The 21664-nt window shown below is 39.9% G+C and overlaps 1 protein-coding gene across 5 annotated transcripts in view; it reads right to left on the reverse strand.

Moving 5' to 3' along the window:
* Positions 1–19: 19 nt before the first annotated feature.
* Positions 20–21664, reverse strand: part of cacna2d3 (calcium channel, voltage dependent, alpha2/delta subunit 3) — a 37777-nt gene continuing 16132 nt past the window's right edge. For 2 of the 5 annotated variants that reach the window (XM_039796593.1, XM_039796591.1), the window contains 31 exons: positions 21129–21279; positions 20913–20987; positions 20714–20803; positions 18342–18455; positions 17226–17304; positions 16299–16432; positions 15893–15910; positions 14182–14253; positions 13216–13296; positions 13028–13102; positions 12027–12110; positions 11633–11704; positions 11464–11525; positions 11294–11361; positions 11012–11057; positions 10803–10900; positions 10548–10641; positions 9105–9200; positions 8862–8983; positions 8132–8209; positions 7975–8036; positions 7837–7881; positions 7683–7745; positions 7134–7204; positions 6930–7005; positions 2731–2771; positions 2226–2281; positions 1979–2096; positions 1724–1836; positions 1476–1558; positions 20–939 (listed from right to left, as the gene is read on the reverse strand). In XM_039796593.1, the coding sequence (XP_039652527.1) occupies positions 847–939; positions 1476–1558; positions 1724–1836; positions 1979–2096; positions 2226–2281; positions 2731–2771; positions 6930–7005; positions 7134–7204; positions 7683–7745; positions 7837–7881; positions 7975–8036; positions 8132–8209; positions 8862–8983; positions 9105–9200; positions 10548–10641; positions 10803–10900; positions 11012–11057; positions 11294–11361; positions 11464–11525; positions 11633–11704; positions 12027–12110; positions 13028–13102; positions 13216–13296; positions 14182–14253; positions 15893–15910; positions 16299–16432; positions 17226–17304; positions 18342–18455; positions 20714–20803; positions 20913–20987; positions 21129–21279 (2530 nt within the window). In that variant the 3' untranslated portion in view covers positions 20–846. Of the gene's footprint in view, positions 940–1475; positions 1559–1723; positions 1837–1978; positions 2097–2225; positions 2282–2730; positions 2772–6929; positions 7006–7133; positions 7205–7682; positions 7746–7836; positions 7882–7974; positions 8037–8131; positions 8210–8861; positions 8984–9104; positions 9201–10547; positions 10642–10802; positions 10901–11011; positions 11058–11293; positions 11362–11463; positions 11526–11632; positions 11705–12026; positions 12111–13027; positions 13103–13215; positions 13297–14181; positions 14254–15892; positions 15911–16298; positions 16433–17225; positions 17305–18341; positions 18456–20713; positions 20804–20912; positions 20988–21128; positions 21280–21664 lie in introns of those variants that run through there. The other 3 variants (XM_039796595.1, XM_039796592.1, XM_039796596.1) reach the window with 2 other exon arrangements.

A 21664-nucleotide genomic window follows, 5' to 3' on the forward strand; every position in this document is an offset into this window, starting at 1 on the left:
GTAAATAAAGAAAGGAAAATATTTCTTTCTGTTTATTCATCAGCTTTCTTAAACATGGGGTCAAGAGTATGTGGTCACCTTGACAAATTATGGCTGGTTATATCAGTGTAACATTCTGTGATCTTCTTCATGCATCTTTAGCTCTTCTGAAATGTCTTCTGCTCTAAAACAAGGAAAAACTGGCAGATTAAAGCAAGTTCTAATTTTTCCGTTGTCTCGCAGCTATTTTACATGATCCGTATTATTACAGACACTAAAAACAATTAGTTACAAAATAAAATATTTGAAGAAAGAAAACTATGACGGCACTGTTAACTCTTTTTTAGCAATTTACTGCCAAAATATAGACCGCTCTGCATTCTTTTCACATATGACAAAAGTGCATTTTACATTCTGCAGACTTTTACATTAACCTTCATTTTTTTTCACTCACAACAAAAAAACATGACTTCTTACAGTACTATCATCCTTAGCACAAAATAGCAGCAAAATACTTAGTTTTTACTGTTGACATACTGTATTTCTTTCTCTTATTTCAGCACTCATTCAGAACACTGTGTAAAACTGTCAGTGGTGTAATCTGCAGTGTTCAGAGCAAAGTCACCGAGCATTCCTATAATTCTCATTTTCTTTTGCTGCACCACATCGCTTATTTTATTTTTTAAATTTTATTTTATTTTCTGCATTAATGGATGAGTCTCAGTGCTAGATTTGTTTTCTTAGTAGAGCGCTGCCTGTTGCAGAGGTATGAGCAAATTCATTTCTGATTGGCCATGTTCTCGATGTGTTTATAAGCATCTTCTTGTTGTATTAGTCCTTACTGATGGGCAGTTCTGCTGCTAATGGTCACCTGCTGATGGTCGCTGCTATCAGAGGGAGCAGAGCTGCTGTTAGAGGACTGGAGAGGCGTGTTGCTGAACCACACTCCATTGCATTTTCCTGCAGAAGACACAGTCATGGGTGATACAGATGAAGCTGTTCAGGTTATGTTGAATGTTAACAGGGTGGATATACTGTACTGTATGATTTTATCTGGCAAAGACAGTAGTTGGTGCTAATAGATGTAAACGTTTGGTTGTTGAGGATTTCCGTAATGTTTCGTAGAGGTTGTAAACAAGCAAACAGTTAAGCTAATTTATCTAAACCACTATATTTTGAGGTAAAAGCAAAAAGAAACACACCTGTAATATTGTTAATAATCCCTCATTGCAAAAGTAAATTGTGCATGTTTGGTACGGCTACAGTTGAAGCAGTAATTTGGTCTGTAAACATTGGGTGATCATTTTACCATTCACCTTCTTTTATTCATCCAAATAAGTTTGCTAACCTCAGGGTTTATTTAAAACCAGTATGACTGTCTACTTGCCCCGTTGGACTTCTTTTTAACAATACTGCTAACAAGGCGGCTGGCATCCCCCCTCATCTCCCCTCAAATCGCCTACTGCTTATATGCAGACAAACACATGTCCTCATACCTCAGGGTGGAAAGGATGGCATGATTCAGGCTTTTTTCTGTCCTTCTGAAACTTCAGTCTGTCACATTTAAGTGACTCGTTGTGTTCAAAGGCGTCAAGGATGTAAATAAATGAACAGAAATTCAGCGCTTCACCAACATAAACGCATTGAATCCTAAGGAAGATATAACATAATTCTCACATTAAGTAACTGTACAAATATTCTTAGGATCTACTTTCTGCATCTGTGTTACATCTCGAAAGGATATACATGATCTCGATGGGATCCATGGTTACTGGAGGAGAACTGCTGCAGTCACACTTATTGTCCACAACAACCATGAAGAGGTTGCTGCTGGGAATCTGCTGTATGACAAAAGATCTGCAGCCCAAACAGAGACAGGAATTGAAATAAAATGAATAGTAGCAGACCGAACATCTACTGATCAATACGGATAGATATTTTCAGGAAAAGTGATGATTATTATATGATTCACTGTGTTTACGTTGGGCTGAAGCAGTACCTGATACAGCCCTCACAGTCAATGTTGCCTGTTGTTTCTTTGATGGTGCGTTCGGAGACAAAGGCAGGGTATTCTGTATCACACGGCACCATCATGGTTTTACCCCGAGATCTCTGAGCTGAATGTGTGACAAAGCAAATTCAATTGAACTGCAGCATGTTAACAAAACCACAGATGAACAGAGAGGGTTTCCAGTTTCCTTCTCATACTCTCTCTCTAACACATAATGATGGTTAACTACAGTTACCTTTAACTGAAAGATCCACATTCCACCAGCTGTACAGGTTAAATTCGAGCAGAAAACTTAAGAGAAAAAACACAAAAATCATATTAAAACAAATGTTTCCAGTGACACGTTATGAGAACATTTTAATTAATATCAGTTAACACAAGGATACACATTATTCAATAGTTAACTAATGTCTTTATTAAAAGGGTATAGTTAATGAGAGAATTAATTCTGTTTTTATTCATAGCACAATATATGAGTATTAAGTAACCATTAACCATTGTATATTGTTACTTGTTGAAATGCTGGGTTATGAAGTAATATTAGTACATAGTGGATAGGATGTAATATTTAAATGCCTTTATAAGTGAAAATATGTTTTAAAATGTTTATTAAAAGGTAATGATCATCAACTTAAGTCTCCATCCTTCAACATTTTGTTCTTTTCAAATACTAACTATTATTAATCAATATACCTTTATTACCACATTGTGTACATCATACATGTTTTTGTTATTCTTACATGACAAGTTCAGTCAGGAGCCACTTAACAACAGTGAAGGGCTAAAAGAGAGAGAAAAGCATATTATGTTAGAACGTGAAATGAAAAAATGTTTGAGTTTGTTTAAATGTCGAAGTTCCTTTCGAGACTGCTCTCTCCCGATGTTGCACAAGAGAGCAAACAGCATCGACCACAAACTCTGAGAGAGGTTTCGAGGTCTTTGCTACAATGGTTTTAACCATTGACATATATAAAATGGACCAACAGAGCCGTTGCTCTGGATGGAGACCAGTGAAGGCTATTAGAATCACTTTTCCGGTGATCTCTTGCTTTACTGCGCAGCCTCCAACTGAAGGAGACAACGTAAATGTGACGTGAGCAACGTGTCTGAAAGTGTGAAGTCTTCTGGTAGCTGTGCCAAGAGAAATCTCAATCATTTCCAATCTTACGGAGACGGAGAGCGTAGGTATATGTAAGGAGAGAACATAGGCACAGGCTAATTATTGATCACTAACATGCTAGTTAACATTAGTAATTAAACCTAAACAGCTAACGTAAGTCCAAACTGCCTGCGACCTTCTCCTGTACTATACGGTTACCTCTTCTACTGTGCGACAGTAAGTTACTTGGTTATGACACAATCGTTAGCCTATTTTTACAAAAACGTCTGCTACGGAGCCATAACGTGAGGTACAAGGTAATGGAGCCTTTTATACATTGTCGTGTTTCTTTAGAAATAAACAATGGACAAATGGAGTCTTTAAACGCTTCAGATGTAAAGTTTTTCGCTGTCAAAGTGGCGCCAAAATGTATGCTAGTTAGTGGAATGCTAACGCGAGGTGATCTCTTTGTAGCGTCAAAATGGCGCCATAGGAGGTTCGAGTTCTGAAGCGAAGCTTACCCCCTTGGTTTTAACTCAGGTCCAGTGGCGGTTTTTGGCACGGGCGAACCGGGCAGCTGCCCGGGGCGGCATTTTTTCATGTCACATGGGGGGCGGCACGAGAACTTAAAAAATATTAAAAAATAAATCCTCTGCGCCGCAAAGCGTTTTTCTGTTTTTTATCATTTCACTGTGTGGGGAATTGGTAGATCAGCGCCCCCAGCAGCTGCAGGCGCCCTGCTTGCTGAGAGAGGTCAACACCCCCACTTTCACAATGAAATGGACTAGTCCGTAAAGTGTGCCGCGGCGCGAAAAATAAAAACAAAGTGACAGGAGAAATGGGAAGTACACAGAGACTGAGCAAGACCAAGGGGGTAAGCTTCGCTTCAGAACTCGAACCTCTGATGGCGCCATTTTGTTGCTACAAAGGTATCACCTCCTGTTAGCATTCCACTGACCGCCATTTTTTTTTTACGCCACTTGACTGCGAATAACTTTACATCTGAAGCGTTTAAAGACTCTATTTGTCCATTGTTTAGTTCTAAAGAAACACGACAATGTATAAAAGGCTCCATTACCTTGTACCTCACGTTATGGCTCCGTAGCAGACGTTTTTGTAAAAATAGGCTAACGATTGTGTCATAACCAAGTGACTTACTGTCGCACAGTAGAGGAATTACCGTATAGTACAGGAGAAGCTTGCAGGCAGTTTCGACTTACATTAGCTGTTTAGGTTTAATTGCTAATGTTAACTAGCATGTTAGTTAGTAATAATTAGCCTGTGCTTATGTTATCTCCTTACGTATACCTACACTCTCCGTCTCTGTAAGATTGGGAATGATTGAGATTTCTCTTGGCACAGCTACAAGAAGACTTACAACTTTCAGACACGTTGCTCACGTCACATTTACGTTGTCTCCTTCAGTTGGAGGCTGCGCAGTAAAGCAAGGTATCACCGGAAAAGTGCTTCTAATAGCCTTCACTGGTCTCCGTCCAGAGCAACGGGGTCTATTGGTCCATTATATACTGTCTATGAGCAAGACCAAGACGAGTCTAACACTTTCTTTTATGTCAGTGGTCTAAACGCCAAAATGAAACAAAGATACCCAAGCGGCTCAAATAAAAGAAAAAAGCGAAAACATTATTTCGGCAGTAGCAGGACCTTCATCAGCTCCCATGGCCGATGATAGTGGTGTCGACAGCAGTGGCATATGCACAGTGGGGAGGAGACTCAGGAGGAGAGGGACAGAGATGAGGGAGTGAGGCTACAACCTGCGGTAAGCACAACTCCCCTTAAAACACTTAACCCCTTGATAAAACTGAGTGGTGGACAAACTGTTGATGATAACACTACAAAAATAAAAAAGTAGGCATGCTTTACTGTATGATTGCATTAGTAGCCTATATAAACGTTGCACATCATGCAAACTTTCTTCACGAGAATTGTAGCTTTTCTATCTGCATTGGCAGACAAAAACTCATAATAGACCTCTTCAAATTATAGCACAGGACCTATTGAACTGATAATCATAAAACAAGCTATATATATTTATATGTTTGTGTGTCTGATATTGTGCTGCTGCAACACAGGATCTATCTATCTATCTATCTATCTATCTATCTATCTATCTATCTATCTATCTATCTATCTATCTATCTATCTATCTATCTATCTATCTATTTATTTATTTATTTATTTATTTGTGATCTTATGTGGTGGGCCGGTCTGGGCCAAAATGCCAGGGCTGATTTTTGGTCCCTGTCCGTCCCTGTCAGTCACTGTGGCTCAAGCAGAGAGGAGCTTTTCCAAACTAAAGTTGATCAAGTCATACCTGAGGTCACCATGTCCCAGGAACGGATCACTGGCCTTGCCGTCATCAATATCAATCACTCAATAGGGGAGCAGATTACATACGATGTAGGGCTGCACAATTAATCGAATTTTAATCACGATCACGATTTTGGCTTCCCACGATCAAATTTGCGTGATCGAGCGATATTTAAAATGCGTCATTCCCTTCATAGAACAGTTTTTGCAAAGCCAATCTAGCGCTCCATAAACCACTGTCTGATCACATGTCTCCATGAGCCAATCAGAGCTGTTCCCTGCCTGCACCGCGCAGCTTAGTTTCTAGATGTAGACAGTCACAGAGGACAGAGTAACGTGAGGAAAATTCCTCATCATAAGCCGGTCACAATGTTTACCAGTTTACCAGTAAACGCAACGTTTTGTCCCGTCTGTGTTGTTTTTCAAACAACTAGTTTGTGTCTTTTAGCTCATAGCTTTAGCAGCAGACTGTTGGACGTCCCGCTGTTGGAATCCTACAGTGAAATACTTCACACTACACACTACACTGTTTAGCAGTCAGCATTTTAGCCGTGTTTAATCCAGTTACTACTGTGGCTAACGGTAGGCTAACGTTACCTGCTGTGTAACGAGTTATTAGTGTTTACTAGCGTGACATTCAGCGATGTTTATGTTGCCTCTAACGTGGGTTTCGGAGCATCAGAGCGCAACGCAGACATGTAAGTGGCAGTGTAATGAGCCACAGAAATCCGCGTAGCTATTTCGTTTGGTAGATACCTGGCACCACATGCGCCGTTAAGGTGAACAGAAAATTGCGTTGCCTGTATCTTTCACGGCAAACATGCATGTGTGGAAAGTGGTTGCACAACAGCTGAAATGGCATACTCCTTCACAGTATCCTTCAATAAAGGAGGAATGTAGCACAATATGGATGTATTAGTAGGAATGTAGCACAATATGGATGTATTAGTAGGAATGTAGCACAATATGGATGTAAAAGCAGTTATAATTATATAATTATGTGACAATAAAAGTTTTGGCTAAAATCAACAAATAATTGTGATAATTAATCGTGATCTCAATATTGATCAAAATAATCGTGATTATCATTTTGGCCATAATTGTGCAGCCCTAATACGATGACATCATTGGTGATTTTGCATCAAGGAAGGCCAGAAAGGTCAGGTTTTAGATGTAGTTTGGGTTTTCTGTTCTTAGTGCTATAGTGTAATAATTACATTCTCTTTAGTGTGTTTTCACATTTGTGTGATGAAGGATTTGTGCTATTTCGAATATTTATTCAATATTGTGTCTTTTGGCAATGTTGGAGGTAGAGATTGTGCACCTTAAAAAAAAAAAAAAATTGTGGGGGGCGCTCGGAGGGGGTCTCGCCCGGGGCGTCATTCAATGTAGAACCGCCCCTGCTCAGGTCATACAAATGTAGATGGAGCCTACAGTAGTGAACCGCAGATGATAAAAGTATTGTGTCTAATGTCTCTATCTATACATCTACCAGCTGATGTTGTGTCTTACATCTGACAGAGTGCGTGCACTGTCGCTGCTCCCAGCGTAGTCTTTGCAAAGGGCCTGGTAATCATACAGCATGATCCTGCAACACAAACCGAGCAGCGCACGTTGTTATAACCACATATAATGTTTTTTGTAACAACATGATTTTAAAGTCAGGTTAAATGTATCAATTCAGGGCTCAGGGAAATGTTATGTTGTGTCTCAGACCTTTTAAATGACCCCATTTGGAGAAGTTTGTTCATAACAGCACCCTCCACCTCCCCAAAGAAGAGCCCTGTCTGAGAGAGAAGTTATGTCAAAGCACACAGGCACATAGCTTTACACATACAATGGGTGGACAAAATAATAGGAACATCCGATGAAAAGACTTAATCTCGTAACTAAGTAAGTTGTGATTCAAGTTTTTTTTTGGTTTCAAAACTTCACAAATTGCATCAGCAGAGAAACTGCTTTTTTCAGGGCTGCTGTTACAGTATAGGAAGCCATCTTGTAGGAGTCAGTGTGTTATATTATCACATCTAAACATTATTGAATCTCTCTGGGATGTTCTGAAGTGCAAAATGCAAAGGCCTTCAGTTATCCTATTTGGATTTACGACTCAGTGTTGCGCTATACACATTCACGACTTGTGGGAAAACATTGGAGCAGTTAAGGTGTGTGTGTGTGTGTGGGGGGGGTTGGGTGTTTAGGTGTTTCTATTATTTCAACCTTTGTTTTATAGATGTAAACATGCATACACAGCCATGCACACCGTACCTGAGATTGCTCCTCTGTGACAAGAATGAAGCCATTGTTGTCAATGAGATAACAGTTAATGTCCTGTCAGAAGGGCAAATAAAACATTACTATATGTTAACAAAACAACCTGACAAGAAAATTCAAAAAGCCAGAGTTATGTGACTGTTCTTACCGCGTTATCACAGCTAATGCTACATTTTCCATCCAGAGCTGTACACTGAGCACAAAACAAAGTCATTAAGCTTCACGCCTATTACGGGAGCTCATGTTGTTGTAAAACATGCTGCAGTAGATGATGATGTGTAGCTACCTGTCTGCAGGCAGTCCAAAACTTCCTCTGAAAGAATTCAAGCTTCATCTGGATCCCCACAGCTGAGCACAAGACCAAGCACATGAGCTACTGCATCATATCATAAGTCTTAACATGAAGATAATAATGATATGATAGATGGTTTAGAGGTTGTTACCTGCAACAATTGGAGACTTTCTATCATCGAGGAGCTGAATTGCTGTGCTGGCCAAAACCACACTCTTATTTTCTAAAGCTAGAGAGGAAGAGCAGAGAATAAACTTACACTTTCTGCTCACTAGATGGTGGTCTTTACTCAGCAGCCTGATTTGGCAGGCCCAAAAGAAACCGCAGTACCAGTCTATTTCATTACAGTAATGTCCAGTCAGAGCTTTTACTACAGCAAGATGACTCTAAAAACTCTGAAATGGGTGCTGTGATGGGAACATTTCAGGTTATGAGTGGATGCAGTCATCATTTACAGAGGAAAGGTGGTGAATGTCCCGCAGAGTGAAGCTGAATTCTCCATCTACGAGCAGGCAGAGCATGGGCCACATTAATTGCATAAAAGCTGTAAGGGAGGTGAGCTTCCTATCTCATAGAGCACATCCTATCAGCGGAAACCAGTAAAAACCACAATCCATAACAGAAAGAGGGACAAAGAGAAAGACTGATTAAGATATTAAAAAGCTGAATGGCCAAAGCAACCAGATGAACTACCCTGAAAAATAATTTATATATTTGCTGCACTCAATAATTAAGATGTTCTTATATAACGTAGATGCAAGATGCAGATTATTTAGCAACAATAGGCAGATAAAATTACTTTCTTTGTGCGGCACAGGGAACTTTTATTTTGAACTGCACACTTGAGCTTCTACCTCTATCTCTGGTTCTGTTCTGCATACCTGTGCTGAAGGGTATGGAGTAGAGAAATGTGCCGGGGACCTGCTCTGCAGCTCTCTTGTACCACAGTGGGAAGTGATCAGCATTAAACACACCCTCCTTGTCCTCAGCTGTCAGGAAATCTCTGAGGAAGCACACATAATGAAATTGAGGCGAGGAGCAAAGGATTAGATTTATCAAGCACAATCACAGCCTCGCCTTGTGCTGTAAGTATAATTAGAGCAATGTTGAGCAGCGGGACTCACTGATTGGATAGCTGATCGGCAGGTACAAACAGGTTGGTCCTCGACAGGCCGGTGCGTGTACCCAGAAAGGCAATCTCCACTCCTTTGTCTGAGTTCCTGTGGGTATATGCAGGAGCAGTGTAACACATCTGTACATTCTTTCTGAATGCTTTCCCTGAACATTACTGACTGAAAAGTCTAAACACAATTTTACAATGCCACATGTAATTTGGGTTTTACTTTGAAATTTATGGTGTGGAATATTTATGAATGTATTTATGCAGTGTGAGTCAGATCTGGTGCTGATTAAACTGAATGGTAAATAGAGGAAAGCTCTCAAAATACCACATTAAATGAGTTCATCTCAAACGTTTATTATTTTATAAGCTAAATTATTGATGAAATAGTAGTTAGTTGTATATAGTAGAAGTTGGCTCAGTGGGTAGAGCAGGCGCACATAAACATAGAGGTTTATACCTCGACGCAAAGGTCCAGGGTTCCAATCCAACCTGTGACGATTTCCTGCATGTCCCCCACCCCTCTCTCCCATTTCTTACCTAACTGTCCTAGCCATTAAAGGCGGAAAAGCCCAAACAAATAAAAAAAAAGATGAATCTAAAATGATAATAAACTTAAGTTATACTGTAAAGCCTTATATGACACATACACATCAAACGTACATTTTAAGACTGACAACGTCACATTAATATGTATACCAGGACATTATAATAGGATTCAGAGTTTAAAAGGATAAGTTCTTAAAATAGAACTCATATGTCCACACAGTTTTTTGTCACTGTGATTCTTTTCTCCTGTTCATTCTGTCAGTGAAAAAACACCCCTTCCTAATATCATGTATCATGTATCATATCATCTCCCAAAGTTCTCTTTGTGGTCCCCTCCGTCCACCAGTGCACAGCAAGGAAACTGTGTCTGGGTAAACACACAGAGATAAGGCAGTAACTTTTGGAAGACTGATTAAGCCCCATCTCTTACACTGAGATTGCTTTAAGAAGGGAACAATAAAGTGACTAACAGTTCTTTCAATGTACATAATGAGTATGTTAGTATCATTAATGGTAAAGAGATATAGTTATAGAGTTTCTGTAAACAAATGTAGGTGCCACTTTCTAAAAAGGCATATAAAGGGTATGTAACGATTGCCTTTGTTAATGGTTATTAATGCCTTATAAATCAGTTATACACCATTAATAAGAATCATTTTGGGTTGCCAGCTTGTAAAAAATCCCTTTGGCTGTTTTTTTTCCCTTTCTACTTGATCATGAAAACTTATTATTAACATTTACATAGCAGACTTGATGGATTATTGTAAGAACATTTCATTCATGACTTGCAAACATTTATGATTGCTGATGACTTACAAACATTTCCTGCTGGCTTATTAGAAAACCTTAATGACACCCTTCATTAATGACTTGAAAATGGTACCAAAAATGTTCTTACTCTGACTTGTTGAGGGCCAGTCCAGTCCAGTAGGCCTCCAGTGGAGCAGTGACCACAGCATCAAATAACACCTCCTGGATCAGCTCTCGGTCACCTGCAGAGTGTTGTTCAAAAACCTAAAACATCCATCTCTTTTGTAACAAAATTCATTTTTTTCTGTATTATATTCATTCATATTAGAATTAGAATTTGATGAGAGATAAAACAGACTCCATGTAGTGTAGTTCATTCAGGTGTGACTCAGATGTCTCTTACATCTGAGGTGTGGTCTGCGGCCCGTCATGAAGAGCTTGATGGCTTGAATCTGGGTCAGGTGACGGTGCTCGTGCTGTTCTTCTGTGTTGCAGTAAGTCCTGTGGCGCAAACAGAGCCACACTGTTACATCACAGGCCTCACTGTGTGATGATCACCGAGGGATAACCTACATAACGCATGAATGCCCGCTCCCATAACCCCAGTGTTACCATTCATTTGCCAGGGCGACATCTGGCTGTTCCAGATCACGGAGCCCTGAAAAACACAAGTCAGTAACGCTTCAGCAATGCCAGCCTGGGTAGACGAATACAATAAGCCCTCTCAAACAAGCAAGTCTGAGTGAAATGCATCTCACTGTATTTAGGCTTTTGTTAATAGAGTAAATGACAGAGTTGGAGTGACATTTTATTTATTTTATTTAACCTTTATTTATCCAGGTAAACTGTTTGAGAACAACTTCTCATTTACAAACATGACCTGGCCTGACATACCTGCTTCAACTGATACATTTCCTCGGAAGAAGTACTTTCCCTGACCTCTGGAGAGAGCCACTCCGACACTGGAGATGCAGACAGAGGTGAAAATCAACATTTAACTGTAACCAAGACATAAACGGACAGAAAGTCGTTTTAGGAATGTAATGAAACTTTTTTTTCTCCACCTGAATGGTGTTCCTTTGATGTCAGTGAAGTAATAGTCATTGTGCATCTTCAGGACACGCCGCTAAAAGAGCAGAAAAGAAGTGCAGATGAGATTTACACCTTGAGTCTCGAGACAACGGAGAGAACAAGCCTTATCTGATAGAGAGACATCTTTATCTGCAGCCTCACCCCTCTATCCACCGTCTTCTTCACTTCCATAGAGAAAGTCCCTGTCCTCCTGTTCACCATAGCGTTGCGTAGCTGAAAGATAAAGCACAGAAAAAGGCACATGGAGCAGAGAAGTCGAGGCCGGATCAGTGATCCAGCAGCCTGGATGTGGCTGGCATTTTGCTACAGTAGGATACTGAAAACAGAGTCGTACCTTGATGATTCTTAGGGTTAATTTGAAATAATAGATGATTTACTGGACAAACTAACTAACAATGTGAAATCAAGGCATTGTGTCAATTGCAGTCACACAATGTTGCATGTAGTCCAAAGTACATCTATTGTTTCATATTGTAGACTGAATAATGACTTGTCTTTCCATAGAACATTGTTTTTTTAGGAGTTTAACACGTACAAAATCATCTTTGTCTTCCCATTCCACCTCAGAGAGATCCACGCTGCTGTAGTTGGGCTTCCTCCTCTTCTGACTGCCCTGATACTGCACAGAGAAACACAATATACACAATTGAATGATCAATTAATTTTATTTTTGACAAACCACGGCTTAAGCATGTCTGCTACTCTAGCCTGACCCATTTGTGAAATCTGCATGTGACACAATTTTCAAATCTATGAGCATGATATTTAAAGAAATAAATCTATTTAGAAAGGTGTCACTGTAATCTGTCTTTTGTGTTTCAGTGTCAACATGAAGACTTGCTGTATGATCTTATTTATCAAGCCTTGTTATGGAGGTTTTGTTGTGTAATTATTTAACAAATCGTCTGTGAAATTAACACCACTGTCAGGTAAATTAAAATCATTAACATGATTGATAGGAAATCCAAGCTTAAACAAGTCTACATCGATGCATTAAATTGTACATGTCAAACTCTGCTAGTGTATGTTGTCTGGTCAATGATACAACCACAGCACAGTTTTAGCCACAAAGAGACGCTCACAAAAAAACAACAAAGACCACCACATACACGCACACACACACACACACACACAGTTGCACAGAGAGGAACAGCACTAACACTGGCACACACAGATCCATTAGCACAGCCATAGCTCCTGAGGAACCAACGGTCCCAGGGCAAGCGGCTGTGGTCTCTGCCAGCGAGTGTTAAGTTACCTCTGGGAAATCTCAGGCCGGCCAGCCCTATGAGTGGCCTTTATCCCTGCATGCATACATCAAAGGAAAAGGTGGGGATTACAGACTATACGAGCCCATTTAGCCTCCTAACTAGATAACACATTTGTCTCTGTGTGCCCTCAATAATGGAGGCTTTCAGTTCATCATTTCCGTTATGTATACAATTGCATGGACAAAACAAAAATAAAAACATGGTAAAGTCAGGGAATGCTGTGAGACTGTTCTGGTGTAAAAGTAACGTTAAGAAACTGAGTTACCAAAGGCCTGAGGTCTGGATGTGTCAGGACGTAGCCATTGTTTGTGATAGCAAATGCGTACCCATGGATTCCTAACTAGAGACACAACATGAGATACAGAGAAGAAGAAGAGGAAGAAGAAAAAAAAGCATATTAATACATATTTTTTACTCAAAGCAAAAGTACAAGAAGATCACAGCTGATTGTACCATATGTTTAGGGATGAGCTTCATCAGCTCCTGCAGAGGGATGTCTGTTCCTACGACCCCCAACAGAATACCCTGGTTCTTCTGCATGAAGAGATTCAAAACACACATACACAACTTTAGAGGAAATATGCATGAATATTTACTTAGCAGTGGTGGAAGAAGTACTCAGATCCAAGTACCAATACCACAACATAAAAATACTCCATTACAAGCAAAAGTCCTGAATTCAAAATCCTACTTAAGTGAGTAAAAGTACGGAAGTATTATCAGCAAAACGTAAAGATTTAAAAGTAAAAGTTCTTGTTACTTAAAAAAAAAGCCCTGCTGATGTCATTGTATATGACATTATTAGAAAATACTAATTCATCAATCTGTAAGCAGCATTTTACTGTAGCAACTGATCAAGGGGTAGCTAGTTTTAACCACTTCATATACTGTAAGGTAGTTTAGTCAAAAAGTAAATCAAATTTATAATCATTTTCTAGACTTTTCTCCATACTCTACATTTTGTGAAATATTTAATAAGTGTACCTCTTTGGGCCTTGGAGAGTTGTTTAAATGAAACCAAATGAGAAGTTTAGAGGGGAAATGTCTCTTTGGTGGAACTGCTAACAACTAAAAGACATCTGAAATGTGACAATAAGCCCCAGCAAGATTTATTTGTAAAGGGTCACAAGCCAAAAAGGTTGGGAGCCATTCATTTATTCTTTAACAATGTATTTCATTTAACAATATCATCATATCTTTTTTTTTGGAAAATCTTAATCTGAAAAGGAAGATGTAACTTTAGATGTAAATATGCATATATTATATAAATGTAGGAGTAAAAAGTACACCATGAAATGTAGTGAAGTATAAAAAAATGGAAATACTCAAGTAAAGTATGTCAAAATGATACTTAAATACAGTACTTGAGTAAAGGTACTTATTTCTACCATCATGTGAGTCAATGACTCACTCGCTTACCGTTTCATTCTTTGTGCTGAAGACAGGCATGGCTACTGTAGTCGTCAGACTTGGGCCTGCTTTGTTTTTCAACTGAAAAAAAGAAGGAATTTCTGTTTGTTGAATGCTGCTATTTGAACTGAGCAATCCCATTGAGAGTGGTGTCAGCGTGTTCTCTCATCAGGTTGGTAAGCATTAGTCAAAAAGCAAAAGCAAAAACTGAGAAAGACACACATTTAAACTGTATTCTTATACCTACAGAAAAAAGATGATATTTTTTGTCCTTTTGCTACTGCAGCCACCACTACAGAAGAAATGCTATTAATGATGTTAAAACAATAATTTTATTCATAAACAAAACGTCATCTAAACTCAAACAATAAAAGAATGTAAAATTTAAAAGAAAAAGAACAGCTGCCATGGAAATGTTAATCAATGTTGCCAGGTGAAAAAGCACTTGACTCCTAACACTTTTTTCCACATAGTACAGTAGCTAATTACCAGTGAACAGGCAGCCTAATTTACATGAAATTCAATTTAAAATGTCCAAATATTAAAGAGAGAGCATGGGTTATTCAGCAGGGAATAACAGCTTCAGGACTTGACAATAATGAAGCCAAAAGTGGCTACAAATTCAGTAGTAGGGAACACAAACAACAGACAGAATCTGTTAAAAGCCGCCTCAACATGAATTCCTGCAGAATCATACAGGATCCTGGTCGCAGCCTTTCAGTTGTCAAACCAGAACCGAGTGAGTCTCACGTGGGGTCAGTTCAGTAGGATGAAGGCTGACATTATTAAGCACATGAGCGCTGTTAAAGTAGGTCTGCTATTCCCTCACCTCGTGAGTTGACACAGCTGAGTGTGCCTACGTCCCTGTTTGTGTGGTGTGTGTGTGTGTGTGTGTGCGTTGTTGATGTTCATTTGTGTATGTGCATGCATATGAAGCAAACGAGCCGTGAACTGCAGTGTGTACTATCTAGCTTGACAAAATGAAGAATGGCGGGTCCTTAAATTCATCACACAATGGAAGTAGAAACTCGACTGCTTCAGTCCACACACACACACACACACACACACACACACACACACACACACACACACACACACACACACACACACACACAGGTCAGGTAAAGCCACAGACGCCTAACCACATCCCCCCCCACCCCTCTCCCTTTCTTGGTCTCCCCTCCAATGTCAGTTTTATTATGGGCTTTAGGAGATAAAATGCAATGATCCACAGAATGATGAATGGTGTGTCTGAGGCTGAGATACAAGAGCACACACTCCAGAGGACAATCTCCCAACCCTTCTGTGTGTGTGTGTGTGTGTGTGTGTTGTGTGTGTCTGTGTTTTAATGTATGCATGCTCATTGTCTCCATACTGAGAGAAGTACAATAAATGCTCCTCTACTGCTCCTGCCCCTCAGAGAGCCTCTCCTCACTTTAAACTTGTTAAAGAAAATTAAAAAAAGCATAATGTTGAAAAGTAGGGGCAATAAGCAGCTATTTAACCTCTCAGGGGACTTCTTTATAAAACATGACTCAAATTTGAGTCCCAGTGGAAACCTTTCATAACCTGCCCGTGATCTCTTTCTGATGCTAGTTCAGAACTACTTCCTACAGCATCTGTTCAATTATTTTATGATAAGAATAAGAATAACATTAATAATTCTTTGATTAACATGATTCTACCTGCGAGCACGCAAACATCACATGTAGATATTTACCTTATGAGCCTGGGAAAGCTGAAATGAAAGAAAAGATGCATAAAGATTGAATTGTTCAGTGGATTAAAGCCTTCACATTGTGCATTGACTTTGTGGACGCAGATGTACGACGGGGGGGGGGGACTAGTGCAGATTAATGAACCTCATAATGAGGAATCATTCCAGCAGCATGAAGAGTAATGATGAGAAAGCACACCCACACGTGTGGATGCTTACTGTACGGCACAGGAATGGACAAAATAACGTGGATCCTGCAACTATCACAAACTACAGCCCCTAAAAGTGGAATCAAAACATTTTGCTGCACTGTACGCACATGCATGCAGTCTCACTCATATACTCACTCATATTCAAATGTGAATTGGGAGAATTAATAACTTGAAGTAAAGAACTGTAACACACTCACAGCACTGTCCACGTAAGCTTCAGTCCACACTGTGTCGTGCTCGTGGTCAATAACCTTCGGGCGGCTCATGACGTGAAGATACCTCATCACATTCTCCTGAACGTCTGCTAAGGTGGAGATCTGACTGAAATACCCTGCAATTAAACACATATTAACCTAAAATGAGGCACAGCATACATAATGTGTAGTCCTACATGTATTCTGACTATTTAAGACAACACATAAAAATATTTACAACTGATATCCAGTGGTAAAAATGTTTAGTCCTGCATCTGAAACTTAAACAAAAGTACTATCAGCAAACAGGGCTGTAGCTAGGATTTTAGAAATACTGAAGTCATGAGTCCAAGTTTCCCCAAAGCACTTACCCCTTAACAACATTTCGTAATTTGCGGCTAATTTCCCTGACATTACTGCATTGCACTGAACGACTCTGGAAACAGATTTCCAGTGGGTCAGTTTACACTGACACGGGAGTCACTTGACTTGTGTCAGCTCCTGCTGTTGCTGACAATGCTTCATATCGGACATGTAAGGTTATTCCACATTGGGGGTCTGTATGGGGTAGGATTTTTGGGGCTTTCCCTTTTTTCAGTTTTCCTGCCTGTGACTTTCCCTTCCAGAGGGCACTCATCCAGAGCGTTGACACGTGGGAGCCATCAGCAGCGAGCAGCCAAGGGGGAGACACTCTGACAGGAAGAGGGATTAGAGCAGATTGACCTCTGACCCCCCCCAAGTGCCACTTCATTGCCTCTTGGCAGAACGAGTCTGAGCCAGCACACACACATAACATACGCATACACAGCCAAACCACACGGAGACATTCACATCCTCAACCATCATCACATTGCTCACCACAGGAGCAACACATCAGCCTACACTCGACACTAGCTGTCTTGAGAAGTGTTCGTCAAAAAAGTCCCAAACCTTTGTTGGCACAAGCCATCCATTTGAGGTTATCAGCAAATGCAGACTCTCGTCCAATCAGGTACGGGAATATTCGCACCTGTGCAGAGGACACATAGATGTCGACAGTTTCAAAGATGGAAGGATTGAAAAAACATGCAAAGTGATGTGTCTCCTTAGGACTTTATCTTCCTGTCCTGATTCTATCAGGCTTTGGAGCAAGAAGTATAGGTGCCTGCTTTTACATTCTCATGCAAAAGCACTGAGCATTATGCTGCTTTTCCAGCTCTTTTTTTCCAATTCTTTACCTTTTTCAGTCCATCTTTGTCAGTTTTTTAACAGTAAGTTATGGCTTTTTTTTTGTTTCTCTGCAGTTCATTTTTTTTTCTTTTGTTGGGGGTTTGGCATGAGGGCATGTTCCACTGTCCTTTTAAAGAACGCTGTGTGACACTTTGCCTAACCTGCACGGCTCATTGGCTCCAGATGCTTTGCTAAGCATGAAGCATATAGAAAACAGTGAATGGCTGCCATATAGCAGCCCTGAGGGTGTATGAGGGGGGATGGGGTCCCAAATATCCTGCCAAACACTGCCAACACACACATGCTTGATAGGACTGAACAACCGCCCCTGAGCTCTTGTTTTATCGCTTTGTGAGTGGCACAGTAGTCCATTCCATTTCAATTGCATTTTGGTCTTACAATGGAAGGCTAACAAAAGATTTTAAAACCCATCGTTGAGTCCAGGAAGAAAAGTGGGGAGAGCACAGCAATGAGGGGACGAAGAGAGCCTTTGAGACTGAGCTGCTTGCACTGTACACACTCTACCATTGGAAGCAGTTTATTCCCCATGTATTATTCTATGTGGGGGGAAATATTGCTCTGTAATGCGTCAACATGTTGAAAATCATCATATTGACATGGGTTGTAAATTACAGAGTTATGAGTGGTGATGAAGTAAGAAACCAATTCCTCATAACGTCAAGACAGGAGCTCCAGCTGGCATAAGGTATTAAAATGTACATGTATCCCAACTGGAAAAAAAAAGTGCAGCGCAAGCACAGTGTTTTAAAAAGGACATGGTTAACATTGAACATTAGGCACTGTGAGGAACGGAAAGAAAGAAAGAGAGAGCCTCACCTTTCTTTCTGGCCAATTGTACTTCTCAAAAACGTCGTCATACATTTCAGTTGCCCCGTCAGTCACAAGCATTATGGCCTGGCTGCACAGACTGCCATGTCCAGTCTGATTAAACTGCAGAAAGAGAGAAAACACATTAAGATATAAATTCACAACACAAATAATATACAGTATGGGTTGTTATTTAAACATTAAACAAACAGAACTGTCCGTTTCCACTGTATATGATGATGATGATGATGATGATGATGACTGATAAGGCAGCTGTGCAACCATCAGTCAATAAAATACAGATAATGTCTTGGTAAATAAACCTAAGTGTGGTACACTTTATTCTGATGCCAGAAGATGCATGGCAGTAATTAAGTGGTTCATTGACTTGTAACGTAGAGGAAGAGGAGGATGTAGTGACACGATCACACAGGATGAAAACTGCTGAGCACCGCTACTCTCAAATCACAAAGGCCGAGCATCAGGAGGCCTCTCTTGAGAAAATCATCTGACAACCATATTTTTGAGGGTCTTTAAATTTCGTATTGGCTGGGAACTTTTATATGCATGACACAATAAACAAATGTCTAATATCTAGATTTTCCATGTTCACTTATATAAATATAAATAAATAACTCTAAAGTAAGATAATCAGCCACAATATTTTGATATCATGAAATGTTAATTGTTTTGCTGATAATGGACTTTTTTTTTTTTTTTACAGGAAAGATTTTGGCTTGTCACGGTAGTGAAAGCACAGCTGTTATTAATGACATTAACGATGGCTCTGTTCCATTACGTGTCCCAGTAGTCAGTGACAGTTAGCCAGCATGCACAGTACCAGGACCCTAAAAACTGAAGCAGCTAAATGGAATTCAACCATCATTAATTTACTTATTTACACCTGTGCTTTAAGATGTCAAAATAGCTTCTGTGCAAGAGGCAGTCCAGTGTGTGACATTCCTCCTGCCGTGAGTAGGCTCTCTTCATCAAGCTCAAGAGGCAACTGGCTGACAATGGAGGGTCGCAGCTCATCTAGCTTCCCTGGGCTACAGTATATGTGATTAACCTCCTCCTTTTCTTTCTTCCTTCAGCTGGTGTCCACCCTGCATCCGTTTCTTTTCCTTTTTTCAACACCTCCAAAATGCATTGCTGATTTAAGCATCCTTTTTGTTATGTTTAGTTTAATAAATTACGTTGTTTTAATATATCTCTTACGTGGACTCTCCATTCTCTGAGCCAGAAGGAGATTTTCAGTCTTGGTTTGAATGTATAAAATTACATTTCTTTCAGTAATGAAAGTAAATAGGAATTAGTAAATCTAAATGTTAATGATAAAAGACATAATCAATAACAGGAATCATGAAGTAGTTGATGCTGATACAATCTAATCAACCCCAAGCCCTAGTTGTTTGAGAGATAAATCAATGATCTTGTTCTAATACCATCCAACAAGGGGATGTTGGGGATATTTTATTACACATTTTGTGATTCTCTCATACCATCCGCCTGTGAGAGGGTGAGACTTTGCTTTTTTGTATCTCAACACTGCTCTTATGAACATGGTGCAGTGCTCTTCAAGTGAAGCAAGTTTCTTTTTGATTTGGTCTAGGATAGGCTGTATTTTGACTTCATTCACTGGGCAGTGGTGTAACAATACATTTCAGTAGTAGGCTACTGGCTACCTGATTACCATATTCATTGCAGGGCTTTAATTAATCTGACAAATGCAGAGGTAAAAGCTGCAGTCCCTCAGCTTCAGCGATGCAGCCAAAGCTCGCCTGAATACAGGGAGATAAAAGGAGTGCGGCGTGGCTCCTGGCCTTATCTGCTTTGTGTTCCAATCAGCCACGTTATTAATCATCAACATTAATTAGAGCCATTAATCACGATTCAGAATAGATGTGTCTGTGTTTGGAGGGCGGAACAGGGATAGCGCTGGAGCGTTTCGACAGGCGACACACCTCCCAAACGCTTAAATATATATGAATGGAGTGTGCTACTTTTTATGATTAGCTGAGAACATGAGGTTGTACTCGAACACTTCCTGTCACTGAGAATAAATGTGGCTTGTAAAATTAAAGTTTTCCTAATGTTCTGATGAAGTGGAGCCCTTCAGTTAAATGAAAACAAAGAGCATTTGTGAGATCTGTGCACAAATACATTATTGTTCCGTCAAATGAATCAATAAATAAATGGATCATTTTGTGATAACTCATGAATACTTAACAGCATTGTCACATAATCATTAAACAGTAAAAAAAAAAAAGAACTGAATTGGTCTGCTTTGTGATACATCATTTCAGTGGAATATAGACTAGGAAGATCCCTATTAAACCGACAGTCACAGATACAGAGAGGTTTACTGTACTGGAACTTACATCACTCAGGATTGTGAACGCTTCAGCCAGAGCGTCACCCAGCAGCCCAATCCCTTTGGCAAACAGCTTGTCCAGATGTTCGCGGAAATGCTAACAGATAACGATAAAAGTGGAAAAGAAAGGTTTTAAACATTAATCACAGGAATTAACCTTATACGATATACTGTATTCATTACATGTCAGTTTGATTGCGACTCACGTCTTTATTGGTTCTGTCGGCTCGGATCAGCGTGCCATTCAAACAAGGCTCCACATAGTGGATCTCCTGATTATACTGTGGAAATGCAAATTACAGATTAGTATTTTCCATGGAAGACTGAGCTCCAGTTATCTGAAAAACTATTTTGTTAAGATAATAGACAGGAATAGACACAGATATAGGACATAAACTGTAAATGACTAAACTAAAACTTACTGCAATAATGTTGAAGAAGTCGTCCTCTCCAAGTGTATCTAATATGGAGGAGACAGTCTGCCTGGCGATGGTCAGCCTCAGTCCTTTCATGCTTCCACTAACATCGACTAAGATAACGACATCTTTTGGAGATGTTGCTGCCTGAATGTACCTGAAATATGCAAATATGTTAAATTACACATTTTGATACCTTGTTGCAAAATAAGAAAAAAAAACCAATATCAACAAATTTAGTCTAGTATGTAGTAGTCTCGCTTTGCCAGACCTTCCTCCACAGCGCTGCGGAGGAGGGTCTGGCTAGTCCACACAGCATTCTGGGATGGTAGAAAAACATGCTCTGGTTTATTGGCATTTCTTTAAACCAATCACAATCGTCATGGGCGGCGCTAGGTTCGCACGGAGCCACGGTGTCGCTGCAAAATAGCCTCTGGAAGGAACTTGTTTTGGTGGAACGTGTATGTTCAATAGTTGTTTTAGTCGTGTGAGAGAAAACTCAGATTGGACAGATAGTCTAGCGAGCTGTCTGGATTTACCTT

The sequence above is a fragment of the Perca fluviatilis genome, chromosome 4 (genome assembly GCF_010015445.1).
Source record: "Perca fluviatilis chromosome 4, GENO_Pfluv_1.0, whole genome shotgun sequence".
In the NCBI taxonomy this organism is placed as follows: domain Eukaryota; kingdom Metazoa; phylum Chordata; class Actinopteri; order Perciformes; family Percidae; genus Perca; species Perca fluviatilis.